This window comes from Apus apus, chromosome 2 (genome assembly GCF_020740795.1).
Source record: "Apus apus isolate bApuApu2 chromosome 2, bApuApu2.pri.cur, whole genome shotgun sequence".
In the NCBI taxonomy this organism is placed as follows: domain Eukaryota; kingdom Metazoa; phylum Chordata; class Aves; order Apodiformes; family Apodidae; genus Apus; species Apus apus.
In genome coordinates, this window is record NC_067283.1 from 42,542,356 (window position 1) to 42,564,925 (window position 22,570).

Genomic DNA, 22,570 nt, shown 5'->3' on the forward strand with positions numbered 1-22,570 from the left:
TAACAAAGAACACGGTGTTAAAAAAAAATAAAATTAAAGTGCCAAACAAAAAAACGCAGCCTTTTAGGAGTTGAATTCAGTAAAACTGAACATCAAAATTTTCTGGAAGTTTTCTTAAGCCTTACATATGTAAAATGGAGTCCTTTAGTAGCAACAGTTTATCAAAATGCTCATCTTAAACCACATACACACACCTTACAATACAGTGACTCTGCTTTTGAACCTGGTGAGCAAGTCACAGCTGTTGATTGATGCAAAGATGGAAGAAATAAAGAGTTACATTCTACACACATCGTTCAACAGAGCTTTCCACTAACAGAGCAACTTTAATAGAAAGGCTTCCACTCTGCTTACAAAGAAGCATAACCGTTTCCTCCTCTGGCAAATAAACAGAGACAACAGCAAGGACTAATTACAATTATATTAGTCAGCTAAGGCCCAGTGTAGTCCCTATCGGTATCAGTGAAATTGAACTGCAAATCTTCAGCACCTCTGAAGAGCCATGCATGTACTCCAAAGGTAATGCCTGGAGCTCAGAGAAGAAAACCCATGCTATTCAATTTGAAAAATACAGCTCTACATAAAAGTCACAAAATAAGTTGTTGGGGTAAACAGTGCAAAGAACCATAATTTTTTTATGTTGCCTGTGCTCAGTACTATACTTCTTCTAAAAGCAGGCAGTCTCCTGCCATCGCAGAGTAGAATGAAGGTCAGCAGGATCATTCAAAATGCCTGACAGCAAAACTTCAGCAACTTTCAATTTCTTTATTTTTTTTTTCACGTTCACCTTAGGACTGAAGGTTTCACAAAATATTTGAGGAAGTACATAAGACTCTCAAATAGCGTTTCACTACAAAAAACTCCTCAAACAGAAGTAACTTAAAACTAAAAACGAAACAAAACCCCCTAGGTTTCTATCTGGCCGCCTCTGCAGCAGACTGGAAGTCCTCTGGCTGAAGCAGGGCCAGGGCAGCAAGCCCTCCCAGGCCCCGGGCAGGCCTTGCCTCCAGCTACTCCTCCTGGCTACCTGAGGGTCAAGCTCTGGCACAAAGCTTTGCTGCAGGCAGCCCGGCTTTCAAGGCAGGTAACCGAACATTTGACACAACCGGACCGAGGGTACGTGAGCCCTGAGAAGGCGCAGCACTGAAGAGCCCGTTCGCACCATGAAAGACAAAGCAGAGGAGGCTCCAGGGCTTGAGGAGCAGCTGATCCCAGCGCTCACCGCCGCCGCACGGCCCCCTCAGGGCGGGGAGCGGAGCCCCCGAGCTCCCAGGGGAGGGATGGCTGGCTGGATGGATGGATGGCTGGATGGATGGCGCCGCCACACACACCTCCCGCCGCCGGAGGCGCCACGAGCCGCCCCAGCCCGGCGGGGCCACGCGACGCCGGAGCCGTTGCAGCCGTTGGAGCAGCTCCTCCCGCGCCCGGCGGCACGCGCCGCCCTGCGCACTACGACTCCCGGCGGGCCCCGCGGCCCGAGCCCTCCCGCGCAGAGCGCGCCGGGAGCGAAGCCGCCCTGCCGGCCCCCGCGCGCCCCGACTGCAGCGCCCGGGCACAGCGCCGCGCCCCCGGCTGCTCACGTGGCTCGGGCGCCCCGCTCCGATTGGAGCAGGCGCCCTGCCAGTCACGGCGGCCCCCTTTCCACCCCACCAATGGCTGGCGACGACAGCACCCGCCCTGACGGGCGCCGCCACGCCCCCCCCACCCCGCCGCTCCGATTGGCTGCCTGGGCTCGCCCCACCCCTTTTCAAATACCTGTCGCTCTAGGACAGGTCGTCACGGAGCTGCCGGTGGAAGCGCCGCCGCGGGGGCCGGTCCCTCCCCCCGCCGGGAGCCCCGCCTCGCCCTTCTCCCCCCGCGCCGCAGGGCGGCGGTGTCAAGCCTCGCGCTCGGGAGGACCCGAGCCCACAGCCCTCGCGCCCGCCCCCCCCCCCGGCGCTGCCCGCCGCCTGCGCGCGCGGCCGCCGGCCCCGAGCCCGGCCCCCGGCTTTCCCGCGGCTCCTCCCCCTTCCGTCACCGGCCCCGCCCCCCCCCCCCGGGCTCGCGCGCCGCGCCGGCCCCCTGCGCCCGCCCCGCGCCGCGCTGGGACGGTGAGGGCGGCGGCGGGAGGCAGAGCCCAGCCGAGCGGGGCGGCGGCGGCGGCGGCGGCGGCGGCGGGGAGTCAGTGAGGGGCGCGGAGGCAGCGGGCGGGCTCCGCCCCTCCCCTGCCGCGCCTCCCGCCCCCTGCCCTTCCTCCCGCTCCCTCCCCCCACCGCTCCTCCGCCTCCTCCCCGCACGCGCCAGGCGGAGAGGCTGCGAGGGAGCCCCGGGTACAACATGGCGGAGCACTCGGCCCCCGACAACAAGCACAAACCCGCCGCCAACTCCGTAGCGCTGCTCAACAGCCGCGCCGGGGCGGGCGGCGGCGGGGCGGCGGCGGCGGCTGCCGGCGGCCCCCCGGCGGGCGGAGGCGGCCTGTCGGGGGGCCTGTCGCAGCCGGCGGGCTGGCAGTCGCTCCTCTCCTTCACCATTCTCTTCCTGGCCTGGCTGGCCGGCTTCAGCTCCCGGCTCTTCGCCGTCATCCGCTTCGAGAGCATCATCCACGAGTTCGACCCCTGGTGAGACCCCGCCGCTGCCGGACGGGACGGGAGGCGGGAAAGCCGCCCCGTCACGGGGCGCGCCTCAGGCGGGCGCCGCGCCGTGAGCCCTGCTGGCAGAGGTGCGGGGAGAGGGGGGGACGCGACGACGACACGGGACGCCCCGCAGCCTTCACCCGCCGCGGGGACGGCGGGAGGCTCCACCGCCCGCCCCCCGCTCCGACACTTGGCGAACTTGCGCCCTGCCTGTTCCCTCGGCCGCCGGGCGGAGGGAGCCGAGAGCCGCGGCCGCTCCTGGAGGGCAGGGGGGAGGGAGGGAGGCGGTGTGGCCGGGACACGCTGTGGCAGGTCGGAGGGAGCCTGAGGGGTCGCGGTGCGCGGGGGCAGGCGTGAGGGACCGGCGGGGGGGAAGGGAAGCGCTGGGAGCCAGCGGCGGTGCCGGGCACTTGGGTGTTCCCGCAAGGCGGGAGGGAGCGCGGCGGCGGAGACCTGAGGGCTTGGGGGGGGGGGCGGTTGTGCCCCCGGAGCTGTGCGGGCTGCACGCGGTGCAGTTGCGGCAGGACTCTCCGCCGCGTCCTCACGAGGGGCGCGGGGGAAGTTGTGGCGCTGGCGGGGTGCCAGGCAGGACAGGGGGCTCCGGGGAGCCCCGTGGTAAGGAAGCGGTTTGTACCAAACGTGACCGGCGCCCGCGTCCCGGTCCTTCCGTGGCGGCGTTAGTCTCCAGATGTGCGGTGCGGCTTCTCGGTGTGGTCTTTCCTAGAGCCCGTGTCGTCTGGGGCGGGGGGAGGGAGGGAGAAGGGTGAGGAATGCAGTGCAGGAAGTAATCTTCATAAAAGTGACTTGAGGGATTACAGTGAAATGGGTGACATTGATTTAATGCCAGGTGTTTTCAAAGCTGCGTGTCTGAGCCCAAGGACTTTCGCTGTTTCCCACGCACCTTGATTTTTCTGAAGATTGCTTTCCCTCCTGTAGAAGCTGTCTGTTCTTTTCCCTGTTGGAGGGGAATGAAACCATTTTATGCATAAGATCAAGAAACGCTACACTCGATCCTTGCAGCAAGGCGAAGTGAAAGATGACGGGACTTGTGGGGCAGTTTTTTTTAATGCAAAAAACGTGACAGTGAATTTTTATGTTAGAGGCTGCTTCGTCTTAGGAATCCATGGAATTTTTTAGAACTTCGAGTAGGATAAGTGGCAGATAACTTCAGAACAGTGAATTATCTGGTTTTAATTTAAAATGTATGTCTCAAGTGTTATTGTTAATCACACGAAGGAAGGAGATACTTCATTTTGAAATGCAGGTAGACACTCTGCGTTAAACTTAATATGAAATTCTTTCTGGAAGTATACTTATCTGCTAAGCATGCACTCCCCTTTCATACTTTCAAAAGCACAACTTCCTCTTTTCTGGTTTCCCCTCCCTCCCTCGCTTTCTCTCCCCTCCCCAATGTAATCCATTCACAAATCGTGGCTGAGAATAACACACAGAGAACAAGGGATCGCTTTGTTTTTAAATAGTCTGAAGTAATACACACTTTGTGCTGTGAAAGCCAAATATCTCACAATATCTTCAAAACATCAAGTAATTGCCTGTAATTTAAGTGTTTTTCTGTGAACACAAATCTATGGGAGGAATGCCAACTTTCAATTAATAAAGTTAACAACGGGGGGGATCACAGTTAAACACAGGCTATGAACCCTCTGTTGTATCCTGTGGAGTAGTTCTCAGGTTCTTCTAATCTAAATGGAAGGAAAAAGACCACCTTTTCTATCATAGAGGAAACTTTTTTATTAAGCATACAACCTACTTTTTTTTTTTTTTTTTACAACTTTATTTGATTTTTATAATCAAAGCTCATCCTTGTTGGATAAATGGAAATATTATAGTGTTGAGTTGTGTAACTTTGCCTTGAAGGACATATAAAAAGGTGCTAGGGGAGTTAAGTTCATAGCTGTGATATGGTTGTAAAGATAAATGTCTGGTTCAAGCAATATGTAAGTTGATGCAAAGTCATCTTCTTGAGTGTACAAAGAGAAGGCATTGCTGCCTGTGCTGCTGTATCTACCTTTGCTAATTGGAGAACAGATGAAGTTGACAATACTTATTGATTTTAATGCAGGTCTGTGAGAAGCAGTTGAAATGTCAAGAATCAAGCCAGTGTCATGTTGCTGTATGCCAGAAACAGCAGAGGCAAATGCACTTAAGTTAATTAGGAGAGAGAACCTAAAATGGTAGAAACTAAGGAAGAACAAAGGACTTTCTCTGTTGCAGCAGCATCATTATTGGTGGAAAGACTGAAAAATTATGTCTCTCCTAAATACTGTTCAGTAACTAGGTAGGAGTGGTTTTTCACTATATTAAGGGTCTTACAAGTCTGAATCTAATGTAGGAAAGGAGCTTATGAAAGAGATTAGAAGCAGTGCTCTATTTTTGTTTTTTTTTAACCACTTCTTTACAGCTTGTCCAGGTAAACTGGATTTAAAAATTTTCTTTTCAGGACAGCAGCCAGTCTTTGCTGGTGGAAGTTTCATAGTTTTCTGCATTCCTTTCCCTTTTTCTCTCAAGCTTGCATAGAGTATCTTGCAATCTATTGATATGCCACCTATTTTCCAGTATTCACATTGTGAGCAAGAGAGGAAGCTGAGTTATACTTGATAAAATGAAAAGCATTAGGCAAATGTGGTATTCTTTTGAGTGGAAAAATATTGTTGCCTCTGAGGTGCAGAAAGTTTTCTCATTTACTTAGGAATCCAGTTTCCTGGTATGGACATAAGAGATGTAGGTGATCTGGGAAGTGAAAAAAGGAAGATTTGCCTTGGGTTTACTGCATATTAATTTAATCAAATACTACTTTTTTCTAACATCCCTTCCAAGCTGCATTTCTGACAGAAAATTTAGGTTTTGATTTGGGGACAGGAGGTTTGCTTGGTTTGTAAAATTAGCCTCCGAGACTTACTGTAGTTGGCATTTCTTCCAGAAATGACCCAAATGTAGTACAATATGTCAGGGCAGTAGAAGAGGACAGCTTTTGCTTTTGATCTCCATTTTGATACAATGTATGTGTGAGGAAAAACAGCCCTGGTATTTTGAAGTCACTATACTGTCACTTACAAACTTGTAAATTCTTTGTCATTACTAGGATTGCTGGTTTTTTCCACACTGAATACCTCTTTCATATAGTATTGACACTTTATCTTGATTTATTTCTCATGTCTGCTTTACTTTCCATACTTGAGCTGGTCCAAAGGCTTTGAAAAATGTGTGTAATTTTTGGCAGCTCTTAGATCAGGTGAGCCGATAGATGAAGTCAGTTGGAATTGTCTTTAAGCTGTGCTATTGACAGGCCTCCAGCATGTAACTTCAGGATTTCGTTATCAGGCCAAGAACTTGAAATATGGACAGTGGTGGTACATTGGGATGGACAGGTTTTATGTCTGAATTTGGTAGATATGTTTGTTGGTTTGGCTGCTGGGGGGACCAAGAGCATAATTTCTGTGCTTCTCATGAAAGTACGACAGCATGTTTAATTCAGTTGTCAAGTGAGGTCATTCTTTCTGTCAGACGTTGCCTTAAATGCTGGCATGCCTGCTGAGCCAAGGTAACCAAAAGTGAGGAGTTCTTGACCAGAGACTACTTTCTATGCACTGGTGTGTCTAAAGTAGAGAGCTCCAGAATGCCCAAATGCTGTTTCATTTGGCTGCTCATATCATATATATATGCATAATAATCTATATGTGTGCATATATATATGAGTGTGTGTACCTATAACATAGATATATCTAGCAAAACTGTTGCATCCTGATACAGTGAACCATTAACAGCCTTCAGTAAACCAGCAGCCTTCAGGGAGTGCTATCAAATTAGTAACTCATTCTGTTTGCATAGTTGTTACCATTTAGTCACACGTGTGAGAACTGTATCTGAATCATTAATCACATTCTATGACAATTGATCGAACTTTTGTCTTTCCCTGAGAATTTTAACACCTTGCTTAACACCAGGTTAACACCAAGTTACCTTAGGGTGAAAGAGCTAGCATAAGGTGGAATGCAGAAGCTCATGTGTCAGAGCATGAGACCTTCTCTGTACCAGCTTGCACATGCAGGATGGAGCACCAGTGCAATCTTTGTCACTTATATTTGCCTACCTACTACTGCCAGGAATGTTGTCTCCTGCTGTTCTGCCAGTTCCTGGTACTGAACAACATTACCATAGTCGCATATACATCTTTGCCTCTTGCAAGCCGATACCATTGACCACTCAAACCACCAGCTTTTTAACTGTCATAATTGTGCTAATGGGAAATACAGTTTATAGATATGATAGCAATCCACTTTCTCGCCACTGATACCGTCGCCTGCCATTAGTGGACTTTGGTGTATGGGGCTGAAGTGGTGAATGTGAGTATAAAATCAGAGTAATTGCTTGTGTTTCAAAGGCAGACAGGTTATAAAGGAAGTTAGGATTTTGTCTTGGGCACAGCTGAAAAGACAGGTTTTGCTAGGCTCAAATCATGTTTGCTAGATGAATTCTTGAACTGTTACGAACTTTTTTCATTAACGAAAACTTAAATTAACACCTATAAGTACGATGTGAAAGATTCATTAAAATACAAAGTGTGACTCAAGTGAACATTAGAAGTGGTGTATGGAATTGATTGAACACTGGAGGTTGTATAAATGTATTGATTTAGTTTGGAGACAGTGAGGCTGTGGGTTTGTGTTGTAGTTAGCTGATCTGATGATTGCCTTTTGGTGTAGGAGTTCTCCTCTGTCACCCACCATGCAGTCCTGCTTTTTCCTTTGTGCTCTAAAGCAGTCATAGTGAGTTGATTCAATGAGGTAAATTGTCTAAATACTGCAACATTTTAGTTCCCTGAGCCTGCCTACCTTCAGTTTTTATACTGCAGTTCTGCTTCTTATTTTTGAGAAGGAATATGAATGCTGGGAGGGAATGTACAATTTAGAGGGTAAACTGGAATTGAGTGATTGGATGGAGACATGTATTACATGTGAAACAACATGTTGAGCAACAGGAGTGACAGAAGAAGGGTTATGTAGCAGTGAATTAAACTGATGCTCATTGGGGAAAAAAGTTCATGTAAAGAGGATGATAGTATTGATAATCTCAAGTAACAATGCTTAATCTTTGGCTGTGGTCAGATGTTGCCCACCCAGACAACTCATCTGCCCATCCCTTAACCTGCTAATGAATTCTTGCTGGGCAAACAGACAGCAGATTGCATAGGAAATGTGGTGTTCTTGAGAGGTGACAGCCACTGTCATCTACAAACTGCTATCTTTTTGGAGACTTTCAACCCATCACATCATCTTGTTGAAGGTTAGTACATGAATGTGGATCTGTTTAGGAAACATTTCACAGCCACCTTAGGATTCTTTTTCCAAATACTTCCTTTCTTTTTATAATCTTCAAAAACTTCCAGTCCTTGGGAAAGAATTTGATTCCAATCCAGTTTTAATGTAATCACTTTGGATTGATTTTGGAATGTTGTAAATGTAATTAGATTCATATTTAAAACTTAGTACAGCATCTTCATTCAAAAGCTTTTTGATTCTGTGAAATGAGAATTACTCTTTCTGTTTTATAGGATTATATTTTAAAATACTGTTTATTTCACGAACAGTTGGATTAAGTATTTTCTGACTGTTTTCTAAATGTAAGATACAGACATGATGAAAATTTAATATACAGTAGTAATACTAATAATTTTAGTAGGATTTCAGGTAGCTCAAACTAATTTCTGCCATTCTATGATTCTATTATTTTATTACAGTAGGAAAAATATTCTAACATATTCTCCAAATCTGATTTAGCAGGCCTGTTTGTTCATGAAGGGCAAGTTCAGAGGTTTCTGTGCTCTTGGAGAATAGCATGCCAGGTATCTTTCCCTTTCCCCTTTTTAATGAGGAAAATCCAGATCAGATATCTTTTTTGATCACTTCTATTGCAATATGACATGTTGAAAAACTGTTAGCAGAGGTCAGTCTCTGATTTTTGGAGCTTTCTAGATTACAAGTCCTGTATGTTCAAGGACTTGAACAGCCTTTCCTTGTTTAGGTACTTGTTGAAGCTAAGTAAGCATTTCTAGAAGGTGGATACATGGTTAGCAGTCAAGAAGATGTGCAGTTGACTGTACTGAACTTCTCTACTGCTTAGGAAATTGCAGAAGTAAGTAAGTATTAGAAATGTAATGGAAGAAGAACAATCTGGGAGAAGAACATTGGATAGAGTTGAAGGCATAGCAGAGATTTTTGCAAGTGGGGAGACCTCAGTCTAGAGTTGATCAGTTAGAGTTACGGGAGCTGAAAAGTGGTTCACCATGTGGCCTCATAAAATAACATTAATGTAAGAATGAAACTTCTGCTCTATCTCTACTGTTGTTTTCTATGCTTTTTACTTAGCAGGTAGCATTTCTTTTCTCACTTGTGTAACTTTCAGTTGGGGTGAAAACCTCATAAGACTTCATGTGGGTGCAGTAATGAGGTTATGCATGAGAGTGTAGGAGGGGCAGTGTTCATAAAACACATGCAGAGTATGGTTGAGTACAGAGACTGTAGTCCTTTCTTGGAAAATATAGGAGGTGAGACAGAATGCTTGCAAAGTGTTGACCCTTTTATTGATTTGTGAATAGCAGAATGAAACTTGAAAAATGTATTAGAGTGTTTTATAAGCTGGGTCGAACTGAACCATCAAGTTTACCTTTTAATGGCATGCTTTTAAATGGTCTTCAGCAAGTACTCTCACTAGCTAGACATGGCATAGCAAATGCTATGATGAAAATCCTTGAATGGACTTCTGTTGGCAGATACCCTGTTATGTGAGCAGCTTATGTTCTGTTTTTTAAACAGAAATTTGGTTTGATTACATACGGTTAGGATGGTTTATGAAGGTTACCTTTTGCTTCTTATCATAATTCTCTCTCTTCTCTTGTTTTGGCAGCATGTAATCCTAATACTCGTATTTTTAAGTCTATCTCATATTGAGCTGGTGGGGGAAGGGGAGAACAATTTTTTTTTGACAGCAAATGCTAACAGAAAAATGAAAAATCCTATAGATGCTAAGAGTTTTGGGTTTGGGGTATGCTGGGTTTAGGGAGGTATCTTTGCTGTTCCAGCAGGATCTTTTCTGATTCAGTCAGGTTATTTCCCATTTAATGTCTGTCTGTGCACGTGCTACAGAGTTTCCTCCTTATTTTTTGAAAATTCTGTTATTGGGAGCCCTTTGAGGTACATTGGTACTGACATTTAGGGCTAATCCTGAGGGCTTCCTTCTACTTAAGCAGTAGCTTTAATCGCTCTGCTTTGGAGCCTGTGGAGTCTGCACCCTGTAGCAGGGCACGTGCAGATGTTTTTATTATTAACTCCTTTAGCAAAACTTCTAACCACAACTCTCACCACTTGCTTGGAGGACAAAGTGAATTAAGGACAAGCGTTGCTCTAGTCTTCCTGTGCTTTACGTCTGTAGTAAATTTTGTAGTACGTCTAACGGGTAGACTTCATTTCCGGCCCTGTAGCTGTGCAGAGCTTGTGATCTTTATCTGAGCTGTTGCTGGGAATCAAGCTGAGGTATTTTTAATGTGGGTAGCTAGTAGGTCTGGGCTTGAGAGGTACTGTAAAATTGACCCTTATGCTGCACCACACTTTATGTAAGTTCAAGCAGCCCAAGAAATTGATTTAAGGACATAGGTACTAACAAAATAGATCAACTTCTGTATTTGTCAATTTACTGCTGCTTTCCCAGGGTACAAGCTCCTTTGGTATATGGAGAATTAAATGCTTCCTATGCTTCAAAAGTTCTTGCTAGTAAGTGAAGCAATATCCCTTGTCTTTAGAAAGAGAAGTTGTCTATTTTAAACAAGGAGTAACTAGGTGTTTGTCCATGAGTGCTTATAAGAGCAGGAAACAGTATTTAAAATGGCTGTCTACTATGGGAGACCCAAGTCCAGTACCATATGCTCCTTGTTCAAAGAGCCCGTCTAATATAAATTATTTGGGTATGTGGACAGTAATGATAATTACTTCCACGTATTACAATGCTTATAATTTTCTATGGCAATTGATGTATATAGGTTATGTTAGTTTGTTAGTTAAAGAGCGTGCTGGAGTTCTCTTCAGTTGGTAATCAATGAAGATAGAATTGCAAAACACCTTTTCAAAACTTCCTTCCCTTGGAACGAACAAACAAACAAACAAAAAACCCTTGGGAAACTTATGTTGCACCTGAGGATATGAGTTTGGTTTGATGATTGATTTTTGGTGGTGTTCTTACTGGGATTGCTGTTATCTTCTGGACTGCTTTATACAGTCTTATTTACATTTATTTAAAGAGTGGCTCACTGTTTGCCTGGGCACTATCTATCCTGTTTTTTGAGTGGAAAATGGATTTTGCAGAAGAGAAAAATAGCATGTAATTAGAACCTGTTCTAGCACACTTGTGGCAGGGCAGCCTACTTTTTGTGAGTTCTTTATTTTTTTCAGAATCCTTGTTCATTTTTTTGCATTTATGCTATAAATGGTAGGCAACTTCTTTAACTGCAAGGAGTGTGATTTCACTTATTTTTATTCAGATCTTTCCAATAGATGGGTGTTTTAAGGAAATCTAGATATGGAAAGCACCTGTTTGAGGATGCAGCTGACTAGAAGACCACATGTTGAGCAGAATAGTTGTGTGCCATAGCCAGAGGATTTGAAAATACAGTCATGCATTTTCTTGATGCAGAAGCAAAACATAATAGAGCAAGCTTACTTGTCTTCAATGGTTTTATTTATGTTTATCCAGCTTTTTGTTTGTTTCCTGTAGTCAGTTGCGTATTTCAAATATGCTTTTTTCCTGCTCTAAACTTACTCCAAGCAGCATTGGGAAGTTCTGTTGAACAACTTAGGATTTCATAAATATTGTTTGGAATGTGTATCTTAAAAAAGGCAATTCTGTATTCATGGTTTAAATATTTAAATATTATAATTTGGGTTTAAAATGCCTTTAATTCTTTCTTGGGCAATAGAGAAAATGCCTTAAAGTTGCAATTTGTCTAATTTAGGAGATTAGCAAAACAAAATTGGAGCTTTGGCATTTTTATGTTGATGTCAACAGTGGAAACAAATGGGTATCTCTTTGCCTCACTTCAGTGTAGAAAGAGGGTCATGGGAGCCAATGCAGTGTTTGAGTTTTCCAAGAAGTTGTGTAATGTTACTGTGTTTTGACTATTTTATCTTATACAGGTGACTTGAATGATTTATCCAATGTCAAATGTCTGAAGTAATATTTGAAAAACTGTTGCTTATGTCTCACAATTAATTTTACTTTGTAACAGTTTTAATCTTTCATTTGCTAAATAGAAAATGGATTTTGACACTGGAGAAAAAACTACCTTAAACATTTGCAACAGTATCTTAATTTATCTTAGATCAGCTAGTGATGACAAATGTGATTTTTCTCCTATGGCTAATCATGTTCAGGAGCCAGGGTATTTTTAGTGCTTTAATTTTGCAAACCACTGCTACTTCCCCAACACAGTAAAGCACATTTTTTGCTTGGATGATATGTTTTGCATCAAATATGTCATGCTTGTAATTATTTCATCACTGAATTTTATTTTCTAGCTTTTGGTTTAGTAACTTAACTTCAGGGTTCCTTTTTTCTTAAGCTTCCATCATACTCTAGTTTCAACACAATGTTTTTACCTATGTGTATTATGATTTTGCTTCATTATATGTTCCCTGCCAGTGCTATCTGCTGTCTCTTTCAGGGCCATCTTCAAGAACAAAAAGCCACAGATTAGCTTTAAATGATAGTTGAATGGTGCTTTTTTTACCTGGGAAGTTGAACAGTGTTGTCTTTTATCTCAGTATCTAATATACTGAGCTGGAGTATCCGTGGATATCATTTGTGCATTGGAAAACACATGGAAGATGATTCCAAAGGTTCCTTTGAGAACTTCCAGGAAGCTGCTGTGGCTGATGAGACAACAGTTCAGAGTGTTTTGAGTAAGGCTTGACTCTGAATATCTACCATATGACAATCTTGTCTTCACCAATGTGAATTTGCCTTATTTACATCTAATAAAGTGGAGCAGTTCTCCTAAATTTCCTGACATCTGTTGAACATTTTCTGGGATAGTTCTCTGCTGTGTTAACAGCAGAAAAGGCATTAAAGCAGCTAGCAGTAATGTATTAAGCACAGGTGTCAGAATCTGCAGCTGGATGCAGAGAGATGGAAACTCCTCTTTTCCAGTGGCATCTTGTACCCTGATACAATCTCAAATATCCATGAGTTCTCTGACCAACAGATCATTGTGGGGTGAACTTATCGATGGTTTCTGCTAAAGCTCTTCTACTGTGCTATAAACTGTTTCAGTTTTCTGCCAGAAATAAGATTGTCATTGCTTAAATGGTTATATGGGATGTTGGGGATCTAGAGTGAAATCCCATTTCTGAATCAGGAAGGTTAACTCTCATTTTCTCATTTAAATGTGCATTTGTGGACAGAGAGTTGAGAGGACAGACAGTCTGGTGGGGATTGAAGCGTGAAAGGTCTTGGAACTCGCCAATTTAATTTGTGTCTGAAGAGCGAGGAGAGAGGAGATTTAGGATTATGTGACCTAAGATCTATCATTTACGAACTTCTGCTAGGTCCTTCCCAAAAACTCTCTCATATCCCTTGCAACACAGCTCTTTTCAACCCTGCCTGAACTGCAACCAATCCTCTTAATTTTGTATCCTACTGTCCCCATTCCCCGTTCTTTCCTGGGCCATCAGACATGCCTCATTTCATGTGACAATGGGGGAAAAGGGGAAGGCACGCTATCTCAAGTCAGTACTTGTTATTTAATACAATCGCCTTAGAAATTAAACTCATCCCTTTTACTGTTCGTTAATATAAGACAGAAGGGCTGTGACTGCCAAATGGCATACTAATACAGCCAACTGATCAAGGAGGTGAAGTGTTTTGGAGAGGATGTGCTTCTGGATGTACGATAGACAAGGCAATTGTGAGTGTAGTCTATGAATATTTCTATAGTAGCATTTGTGGCTAAGGCATCACAGCTTCAAAATGCATGCATAATACTAAGCCAAGCTCATCTTAACAGTGTTTTCCCCACCTCCACGTTTGTTAGTTGTTTTTTTTTAAAGGCCCCTTTAAGGTCACTTACAAGCTTGAATTGAGTTTTACTAAAGTGATGGAGGAGCACAGAAATAGTCTGAGAGCTAGAATATAATAAGGCTAAGCAGTACTAGACATTCCATCACATAATGATCAAACAAGTAACTTTAATTTCACATTGTACATGGCAGGAATTTAATATTAATTATAAAAACTGTAATTTTAAATGCTGAGCACTGTAGTCACTGCAGTACACTTCATTAGTAGTGTTTCTGTGAGGATACCTAATAAAAAGCAAATAATATTTTGTTACTACACTTTTGTATTTCTTGTGCATAATCTTTATAGAAACAATGGTAACCATTAAGTACAATTCTTAACAGGCTTTATTAAACTCAAGGGAAACTTGCTTGTTTGGTTTTTTTTTTTTAATTTGGGACAGTATGAAAGATCTAAGTGTAGTGGATAACCAGTTTTAAATTCTGATTGCCATTGTTGTTTCAGAATAAATTGGACATTAGAAGTGGATCAAGAATGCAAAATATATTTAGAAAGAAACTCCAGTCTGTGTATTGCAGGAAAGAATTGAGCCCACTTTGTCATCTATTTTTCTGGTTTTCATTTTATTGGTGACATCCTACTCCTAGATCACTTTCCTCCAGTGTGAGAATATGCAGTCCCTTTGCAAACAGCTGGAAGTCTTTCTGCCCTCAGCTGGAGGTCACCATTCCTTCTGTTGGACTGTATGAATAGATCATGTGAGTACTCTTAATCTGCTTCAGAGAAAAATCGGGTGAAATAGTTTAGATCATCTTTAGAGCAATTTACTTTTTAGCTATGACTTAAGCTAATTTGTCTGATTTGGGCACAGAAGCAGATTAGAATTGCTCTTAACTAGCAAGGGTCAGTTGAAGGATAACTGCCACAGTTAAATTTGGGTGAGTGTGTAATTCAGTACAAAGCATCCTGAAGTTGTGAATCTTTTTTTTTTCCCTCCCACTTACCCTTTTGCACTTTGGGCTATAATGACACCTTTTTCTTTACAGCTTTATTTGGTTAGGGAATAATTAGATGTATCAGAGAGAAAAAAGTAATGAAAAAGCCTAGTCAGAGAAAGTATCTGAGACTGTAGACAGTTACACACTCACTACAATAATGATGGGAAGCATATTGTGGCTTCAGATGTGGTATATTGTGTGAAAAGTATAAGCTGTGGTCATGGATTGCTTTAAAAACCTTGCAGCTCTTTAGCAAAAATGTTGAAGATGCCTTGGGCTCTCTGAAGAAGTTATAGTGACTGTACAGTCCCTGAAGAATTTCGTATCATTAAGCTACTGACAGCACGCAGTTCTTGATTGTAGCACTTCCTAAGCGTGACATCTTATTGCAGGCAGTGAAAATATCATGCCAAGTAGTGCCAGTAGGAATGCTGTAATCCTTCTTAAACACATTGGGGATGTTCTGATGTTATTAATGGTTATTCTATAACCATTCTGGTATTCTTCAGGATTTCCATTCAACATTCCATGGTTGAATGTTGGACCTTAATAAATAAATAAATTTGCCCTTGTGGCTGTAATTACATATCCATATATTTAGAGATAAAATCATAAAGACTAAACTATAACAAATTCCATATTTAACCCCCTAAAAACATTAGAACTAGGACAATATTAAACTCTACATCAGCCAAAGCTTTTTAATCTTTCTTTCTGGTGGACTTGACTTAATAATGGTCTGCAGTAAACCTATGCAAATATATTCCATGTCCCTTGTGAAAGACTGGATGGAGTTAATGTGTTTATGACTCCTGGGTGTTTGTTGTACAGTGAGATGCAGAATCTCCAGTTGTGTGTGCAAAGTGGTAACATCTTCCACATAAACTGTGGTAGGTGTGCATCTAGAGCAATTCCAAAAAAATTAGTGGATACAGACCTACTTGATTATATGTAAATGTTCAAACTGGGGACAGATCATGCAGTTTACATTTATGTTTGTATAAGATTTGAGACCTAACAAAACCATTTTGTTGACATCAGCTAAGTTTAAAAGAAAGGAACATAAGATTTTTCTGAAACAAATTGCCTTGCAAATTCCATTTTGCAGAATTATGTCAGTTTTGGCTTAGATAAACAGGGGACCACCCTCCATCTTGCTGGCTCTTAGAGCTGGGTGTATGTTTTATACATTCTTACTGTGAAGTCTGTAACACCTTGTTTTTGGGTTGTGTGCAGGAGGAATGGCTCTTTAGCTGTCATAAGTACTTTTGCCTACAGATATTGCTGGTACAAAATTCTGATCTTGATTACTTGAAACTAGCTTAAATGTCAGTACATACCTTCCAAGGTTTTAAACTCAACACAGGCATTTTCATGATGATAAATAATGCTGTAGTGCTTTGATTTTATTGTATGATTGATAGCATACTGCCATTTGAAAAAAACATGCAGGACTCATTGTGGTAATTGCTTATTTGTAGATACAGACTTCAGAATAAGATTTAAAGGATGTTGTGCTTGTATAATATATAAGCAAGCAGGTGTTTTGAAATTTCATATGGAATACTGTATATATGTTTCTTCATTTCAGTGGAAGTTACTGAACTTTCTCATTAGATTTTCCATAAAGCGTTCCACTGAATAAATTCTTCCTCTGGATGCAAAGAATATGTTGGATATGGAGTCAATCTGTAACTATCTTTTTCAAGAATCTAGACTTGCTATCGCTAATTAGATGCTGTATGGCAGAATTGATTCTGTAATCTACATTTGCATTAAAAACTGACTCCTAAAATTGCTCAGATAGCTTGTAATGTTCAGAGTTAGTTTGTATCATGTCTTTTTTCTGAGTTTGCAGATGTGAAAATGTTGTGCTTCTGCAGCTGAAGACTTTTAGAGCACAGAAGCTTCTATAATTGCAGGCTTAGAAAATTTTCAGCAGAATCTGCCAGTAAGGAGATTACATATTCTAAGATGGCTATAAAATGCCAGATAAAAAGTCTAGATGATGGGGCACTAGTAGCATGAAGTTGATAGGGTTTTAGAGAGTCAACATTCCCACAAGAAGCAACACTCTGATCTTGCACTCTGTTGTAATGGGGGGGGTCAAATGAATTTCATCACTGTCAGTCTAAATTGCCTTACCAGTGATGAGATCCGAATGAAGTAACTGCATTGCTGTATGTGTGCTCTTTTCCTATACGTTCTTACTTTCTCAGTAGGCCGAATTTTATTTGAGTGTTCATCTTAAATACTGGTTAGATACTACTTTTGCAAAGGAAATGCTAAGCTTAGGAGTGTCAAAGCCAGTGATGTCTCCTTATAAACATAGCAGTAATTTTTGCTGTGCAGTGCTGGAGAATTCTATAGCTCCTGGATAGAGCAAGTGATTGCTGTGACTAGCATTAACTAATCATCTTACAGCATTACCTTGTGTCATCAAAAATGCAGTTCAAAGGGTGGAATAAAAATCAAATCCAAGCATAAACAGATAGTTAAGATTATGTATTAACAGTACAAAGTGTGTAACTGAAAGCTTTACAGGATTTATTTTGCAAGCTGCCTAGTTAAACTTTCCAAATTAATGTTGCTACTAAAAAAAAGTTATGCCCTTGCTCAGTTATTTTGCATTTACTGCTTGTACTCTGTTTTATGCTAAAACAGAAATACGCTTTAAAAATGAACACCATGTATTTATTAACTCATCTTCAGTTGTCTACTGAACCAGCTATAATATAGGTATCTCAAATATAGTCACAAAATTAATCATTAGAGCATCCCTCAAAAGGTTCATACTACAATACCAGCCTAATTTGGTGATTGAGACTTTGATTTCTGACATGTACAAGGACAGGATTGGTGATTCCTTTAAAGCTTAGCTTGGAGGTGAAGACAGTTGAAACTACAGACCTGACAAAAAGAGAGGCAAGGAGAACACAGAGCATCACTTTTCCTCTTAGAACATCAGATAAATTAAGAAAAGTCAACACTTAGTGGTGTTAGTCAGTCAGGTCCTTAAGAGCTCTTCTCTGCTGAATGTTAGCAAGTATGTTCACATCACAGACTGAGAACTTGAATATTCATCTCAGTCTTCCAAGCTAAGTTCTTAATTAGGCATGGGCTTCACATAATTTTGTTCTTTATTCTTCTCAGGTCTGTCTCAAATTGACTTTGCCTCAAAGGGATGAGAGAGAATCTTAGGAGATAAACAGTTCCCATGCCTCCAGATCAGATGGGTGTGAGGGATGAGGGTGGGAGAAGAGGGAACCTTTCCTTCAGTTTGGTCCTGTCATATGCTACTGCATCATCTTTAGTCACTGTAACCAGAAGCATACTCCGCTTCCTCTGTCTAATGTCTAGCCAGTCAAAGTTGGATAAAAACCCAGAATATCACCTCCTCTAGCTGCTGTTGAAGACGGAAGAACTGGGGAAGGCAGTGACAGCCAAGCCTGAAATGCAACCCCTACCCAGTACTGACTTTTTATTCTGATTGTTGCCTTAGTTGCAGCCCCTAAATTTCCAGCATATGGGCATGGGCAAATGTAGCACTTTTTCCCAGGGCTGTTAGACCCCTATGAAACCTATAGACAGTTGTAGATATTGTGACAGTATTGCTGTAGAAGTACAGTAACACAGTGCTGCGTTTCAAACACAGTTTGAATAGCACCAAGATGGTAAGGAGGTTTGTGACTATGGATTGTGATACTTCCTGTTTGTTAGTGGTATTCTCCGTTCCGGCCAAAGGGGAAACAGTTGTGCAAGGTTCAGGCTTGTCTCCAAAGGAGTAGAGTGCTATGAAGTGGGTAAGCATTATCAGAGCCTAATACTGGCATCACGTGATTGCTAAACCGTACTGTTGTCTGGTGCACTGCCCGTTACTGCCACTGTCATTGCTTGAAGCTGGCTTTGATATGCAGTGTTACTCATCAAGCTTTTCCTTTATGTATGTGTATGTTTTATTTACATTTTAACTTATTTTTGTTTGCAGTTTATCTAGTGGGTGGTGAAGTGAGGGGTTTTTTAAGTCAAAGAGAGGTACTATAGTTGAGCTTCTAAATACTTTTTTTTTAATGTTACTGTGGTTGGGTTGTTTCTTGATCTCACCTATAGGTCTTCTCACAGGGAAAAATTAATGTATTTGTAGTATTGCTAGTAATTTCTGTTGCAAAGACATGCCCAGATGTTTTTGCATGCTTTAATTTGTGGCAAAATAAAAATTAGCTTTTGAAAGAAGGAGTTAATAGATTTGTATCTAAGTGATAGAAGCAGAATGCTGTTATGTCACATTTCAATTTTGGGTGGTAATTCATTCTTATTAAAGACTTCATGGGGTGCTGACAAAGCACAAGACAGTTATTCACATCCTTCTAAAGTCAGTTACTACTACTTTTGAAGCTTTACTAGTTCAAAACATGATGAGAATGTAAAAATGTATCCTCTTTGCCTATTTAGTTTGTTTAGCAAATCTTTTAATGCTCTAAAAGTAAACAATAGTCATGCTTTTGTAGCCTGTGAGTGTTTCAGTCACAAGTTAAAAATTTGAAATTAATAAATGTTAATTAATATCTATCTTTTTTTCCTTTTAAGTTATTGGGTAACAACATTGATTGAGTTTCCAATGCATTCTAAGCCTGGTCCATAGCTGGCGGAACTGTATGTGTGCTGGGCAACATTGAAGTCCTGCTTTCTCTTGTACCTTCGTGCAGGCGCTTGGCACTAAACAAATTAACAATAGACATTGCTATACTAAGATAAGAGGATAATTTTACAGGTATGGCATTTTATAAATCATATTATAGTTGGCAGTTCAGAACTGGAGAATTAATTCATATTTAGAAATCTGGTCAAATGGGAATAATTGCAGGCTTGTTAGGAGCAAATGTCACATTGCTGTTTGGAATAAAGATTTCTAGATCAGAATGACTGATGTTTGTGCGAATTTTCTTACATAAACATAGAATCATAAAACTACAGAATGGTTTGGGTTGAAAGGGACCTTAAAAGTCATCTAGTTCCACCCCTCTGCCATGGGCAGGGACACCTTCCACTAGACCAGGTTGCTCAAAGCCCCGTCCAGCCTGGCCTTGAACACTTCAGAGTATCCGCAGCTTCCCTGGGCAACCAATTCCACTGTCTCACCACTCTCACAGTGAAGAATTTCTTCTTAATGTCTAACTTTAATCTGCCTTCTTCCAGTTAAAGGCTATTACCCTTTGTCCTGTCACCACATGTCCTTGTAAAAAGTCCCTCCTCAGCTTTCCTGTAGCCCCTTTGGGTACTGGGAGGCCGCTGTAATGTCTCCCCAGAGTCTTCTCTTCTCCAGGCTGAACAACCCCAACTCTCTCAGCCTATCTTCATAGGAGAAGTGCTCCAGCCTTCTTATCATCTTTGTAGCCCTCCTCTGGACTCGCACCAGGAGGTCCATGTCCTCTGTGTGTTGGGGGCTCCAGAACTGGACACAGTACTCCAGCTGGGGTCTCACAAGAACAGAGAAGGGGAGAATCACCTCCCTTGACCTGCTGGTCATGTTTCTCTTGTTGCAGCCCAGAATACTGTCGGCTTTCGGGGCTACAAGTGTACATTGTGGGCTCATGTTGAGTTTCTCGTCAATCAACACACCCAAGTCCTTTTCCTCAGAGCTGTTTTCAATCCATTCTCTTCCCAACCTGTAACTGTGCATGGGGTTGTTCTGACCCAGGTGCAAGACCTTGCACTTGGCCTTGTTGAACTTCATGAAGTTGACATGGGGCCCACCTCACAAGCCTGTCAAGGTCCCTCTTCCTTTTCAAAGTCCACATTTTTGTATCCTATATAACTGCTTATTTAACATGAAATAGACTGTTCTTGAAAATACTGCACTTTTAAACTTATTTTTACTGTCACGTTGACAGAGGCTGTGATAGTTTAGTCAGTGGAGACAGGCAAGTTTGCCAACATCTGGACTTGAATTTCAGTGATTTTTGTTCTTTCCCTGTGTTGGTGAAGAATCTGCCTGTGACCTCTGTGTGGTTGTGCTTCAGATATTAAGACTTGTGCTGATTAAATTGGTAGGAACTTGATGGGTCTTACAGTCTTCATGGTATTAGCTTTATTCTGTTGAAATTAGTTCAGAGCAAACCTGTGGTGTTCTGGGAATCCTAGATAGATGAAAGATTTTGATGTGGTTTTAAAAATTGTGTTAGAAGTGATATGTTTTACTGATGTAAGTGGATACTTTCTATAAAATACACAATGAAAAATACACATAAGCGATTCTAGTCTTGAATACTGACTATCTTTGAAAGTCTTTCATGGTGGTTTGCTCATCTAACCTGTTGTGTGTTACAGTATTCCATTTAGTCATCTGAACTTCTGCTTAACTAGTGAATATAATCTTTAATAATTCCTCAGCTAATGAATTTCACATTGATATCCAAATTTCACTTGCAATATCTAATAGGAGGGTTGGGTTTGTGGGTGTTGCTCATTTCAGAACTGGTGTTCACCTAGGCTTTTCTAAGCCTTAACTTTCTTTACAAAACTACTGCATCAGTACCTGCAGCCTTGTTAGTTTGGCTTTTGAATGATCATGAAAGAGTTGCAGTTTTTTCTCAAAGCAGTCTAACAGCTAATTTGAAGATTTAATGGTCCTGGTAATAGTACAAAAGGTTTTGCTATCAAGTTTGAGAAGTTGGAAAAATTATGTGCCAGAAAAGTGGAAGATTAATGCCTTGATGGCAATCCATCAATGGTTTTTAATGGGATATGGGCAATGTGGAAGACAGAACTGAAAATGTGCATTGGAGGGCTTTTGTTCTATAAGGAATTTCTAGAGCAGAGAATGTACAAACTTTGAAGGTGAAACTTCATCTATAGAGATTTCACACTGTGTAGATTCTAACTGACTGAAAGAATGGAGTATGTCAAGGCTGTTCATTTTATAGTGTGAACAAACAGACTTTGTTGCATATTATTACGTTATGTCACCTCTCAATGTTACGTGCAGTAGAACAGCAGCACAAGTACTGGGTAGCTGTCTGGTCTCGGAATGGGAGTCTTGCATTGGCTCTTCCATGATCTTAATTCTGCTTAAGTGGTATTCTAGATGTGGTAAATAATTGGTTGATCGACTGTATTTGAAGACTAGCTTTAAAAAGAATGGAGAGAAGACAGGACTGTTTGTTAGAGTGATAGAAAACTTCTTCATGTTTACAAAAAAAAGAAAACCCAAACTGTAAACATTTCATCTGTGTATATGCATTAGCTATAGAAATTATTAAAATATATTGGTTAGTAATTTACTTTAAAACTCTACAGATTTAGAGAGGACCATTGTACTTGCATACTAAATGAGATGCTCAAGTTTAATTACTTTCTAGGTCTCAGAAAACAGATTATTTAAGTTATGCCTAAAACTTAGATTTTTTAATTATTATTATTTATTTTTATCTCCCCCACCCTTCTTGTCCTCTGCTTCTTTCTAGGTTTAACTATAGATCAACACATCATCTTGCATCCCATGGGTTTTATGAATTTTTAAATTGGTTTGATGAAAGAGCATGGTATCCACTGGGAAGAATAGTAGGTGGAACTGTAAGTATTGTGATAGTAACTTAAATATGACTTTGCAGTAAGTTTTTTTGAACTTCAATACAAATTCAACATTGATAAAAGGAGACTCTCAATAAAATATGCTTTTAATTGTCAAATTGCTGCAGAGAGAATAGCAAGATGTTTTGAATTTGTAGCTGCAGGAACTAAGACCAAGTCAATATGCTTTAGCATCCAACAGCATAATGTGAACAAGAAATACTGAGCTGAGATTTGCTTCCTTGCGTAGCAATGTCTAATAGTAATAAATAAGGGCATTATGACTCCTGTAATTCTGGTATATAA

General features: G+C 41.6%; 1 protein-coding gene across 3 annotated transcripts in view; it reads left to right on the forward strand.

Annotated features, from left to right (window-relative positions):
* The first annotated feature begins 2,100 nt into the window (after positions 1–2,100).
* Positions 2,101–22,570, forward strand: part of STT3B (STT3 oligosaccharyltransferase complex catalytic subunit B) — a 51,614-nt gene continuing 31,144 nt past the window's right edge. Inside the window, exons 1-2 of one of the 3 annotated variants that reach the window (XM_051612892.1) lie at positions 2,101–2,597; positions 22,159–22,267. In XM_051612892.1, the coding sequence (XP_051468852.1) occupies positions 2,317–2,597; positions 22,159–22,267 (390 nt within the window). In that variant the 5' untranslated portion in view covers positions 2,101–2,316. Of the gene's footprint in view, positions 2,598–14,436; positions 14,456–22,158; positions 22,268–22,570 lie in introns of those variants that run through there. The other 2 variants (XM_051612891.1, XM_051612893.1) reach the window with 2 other exon arrangements.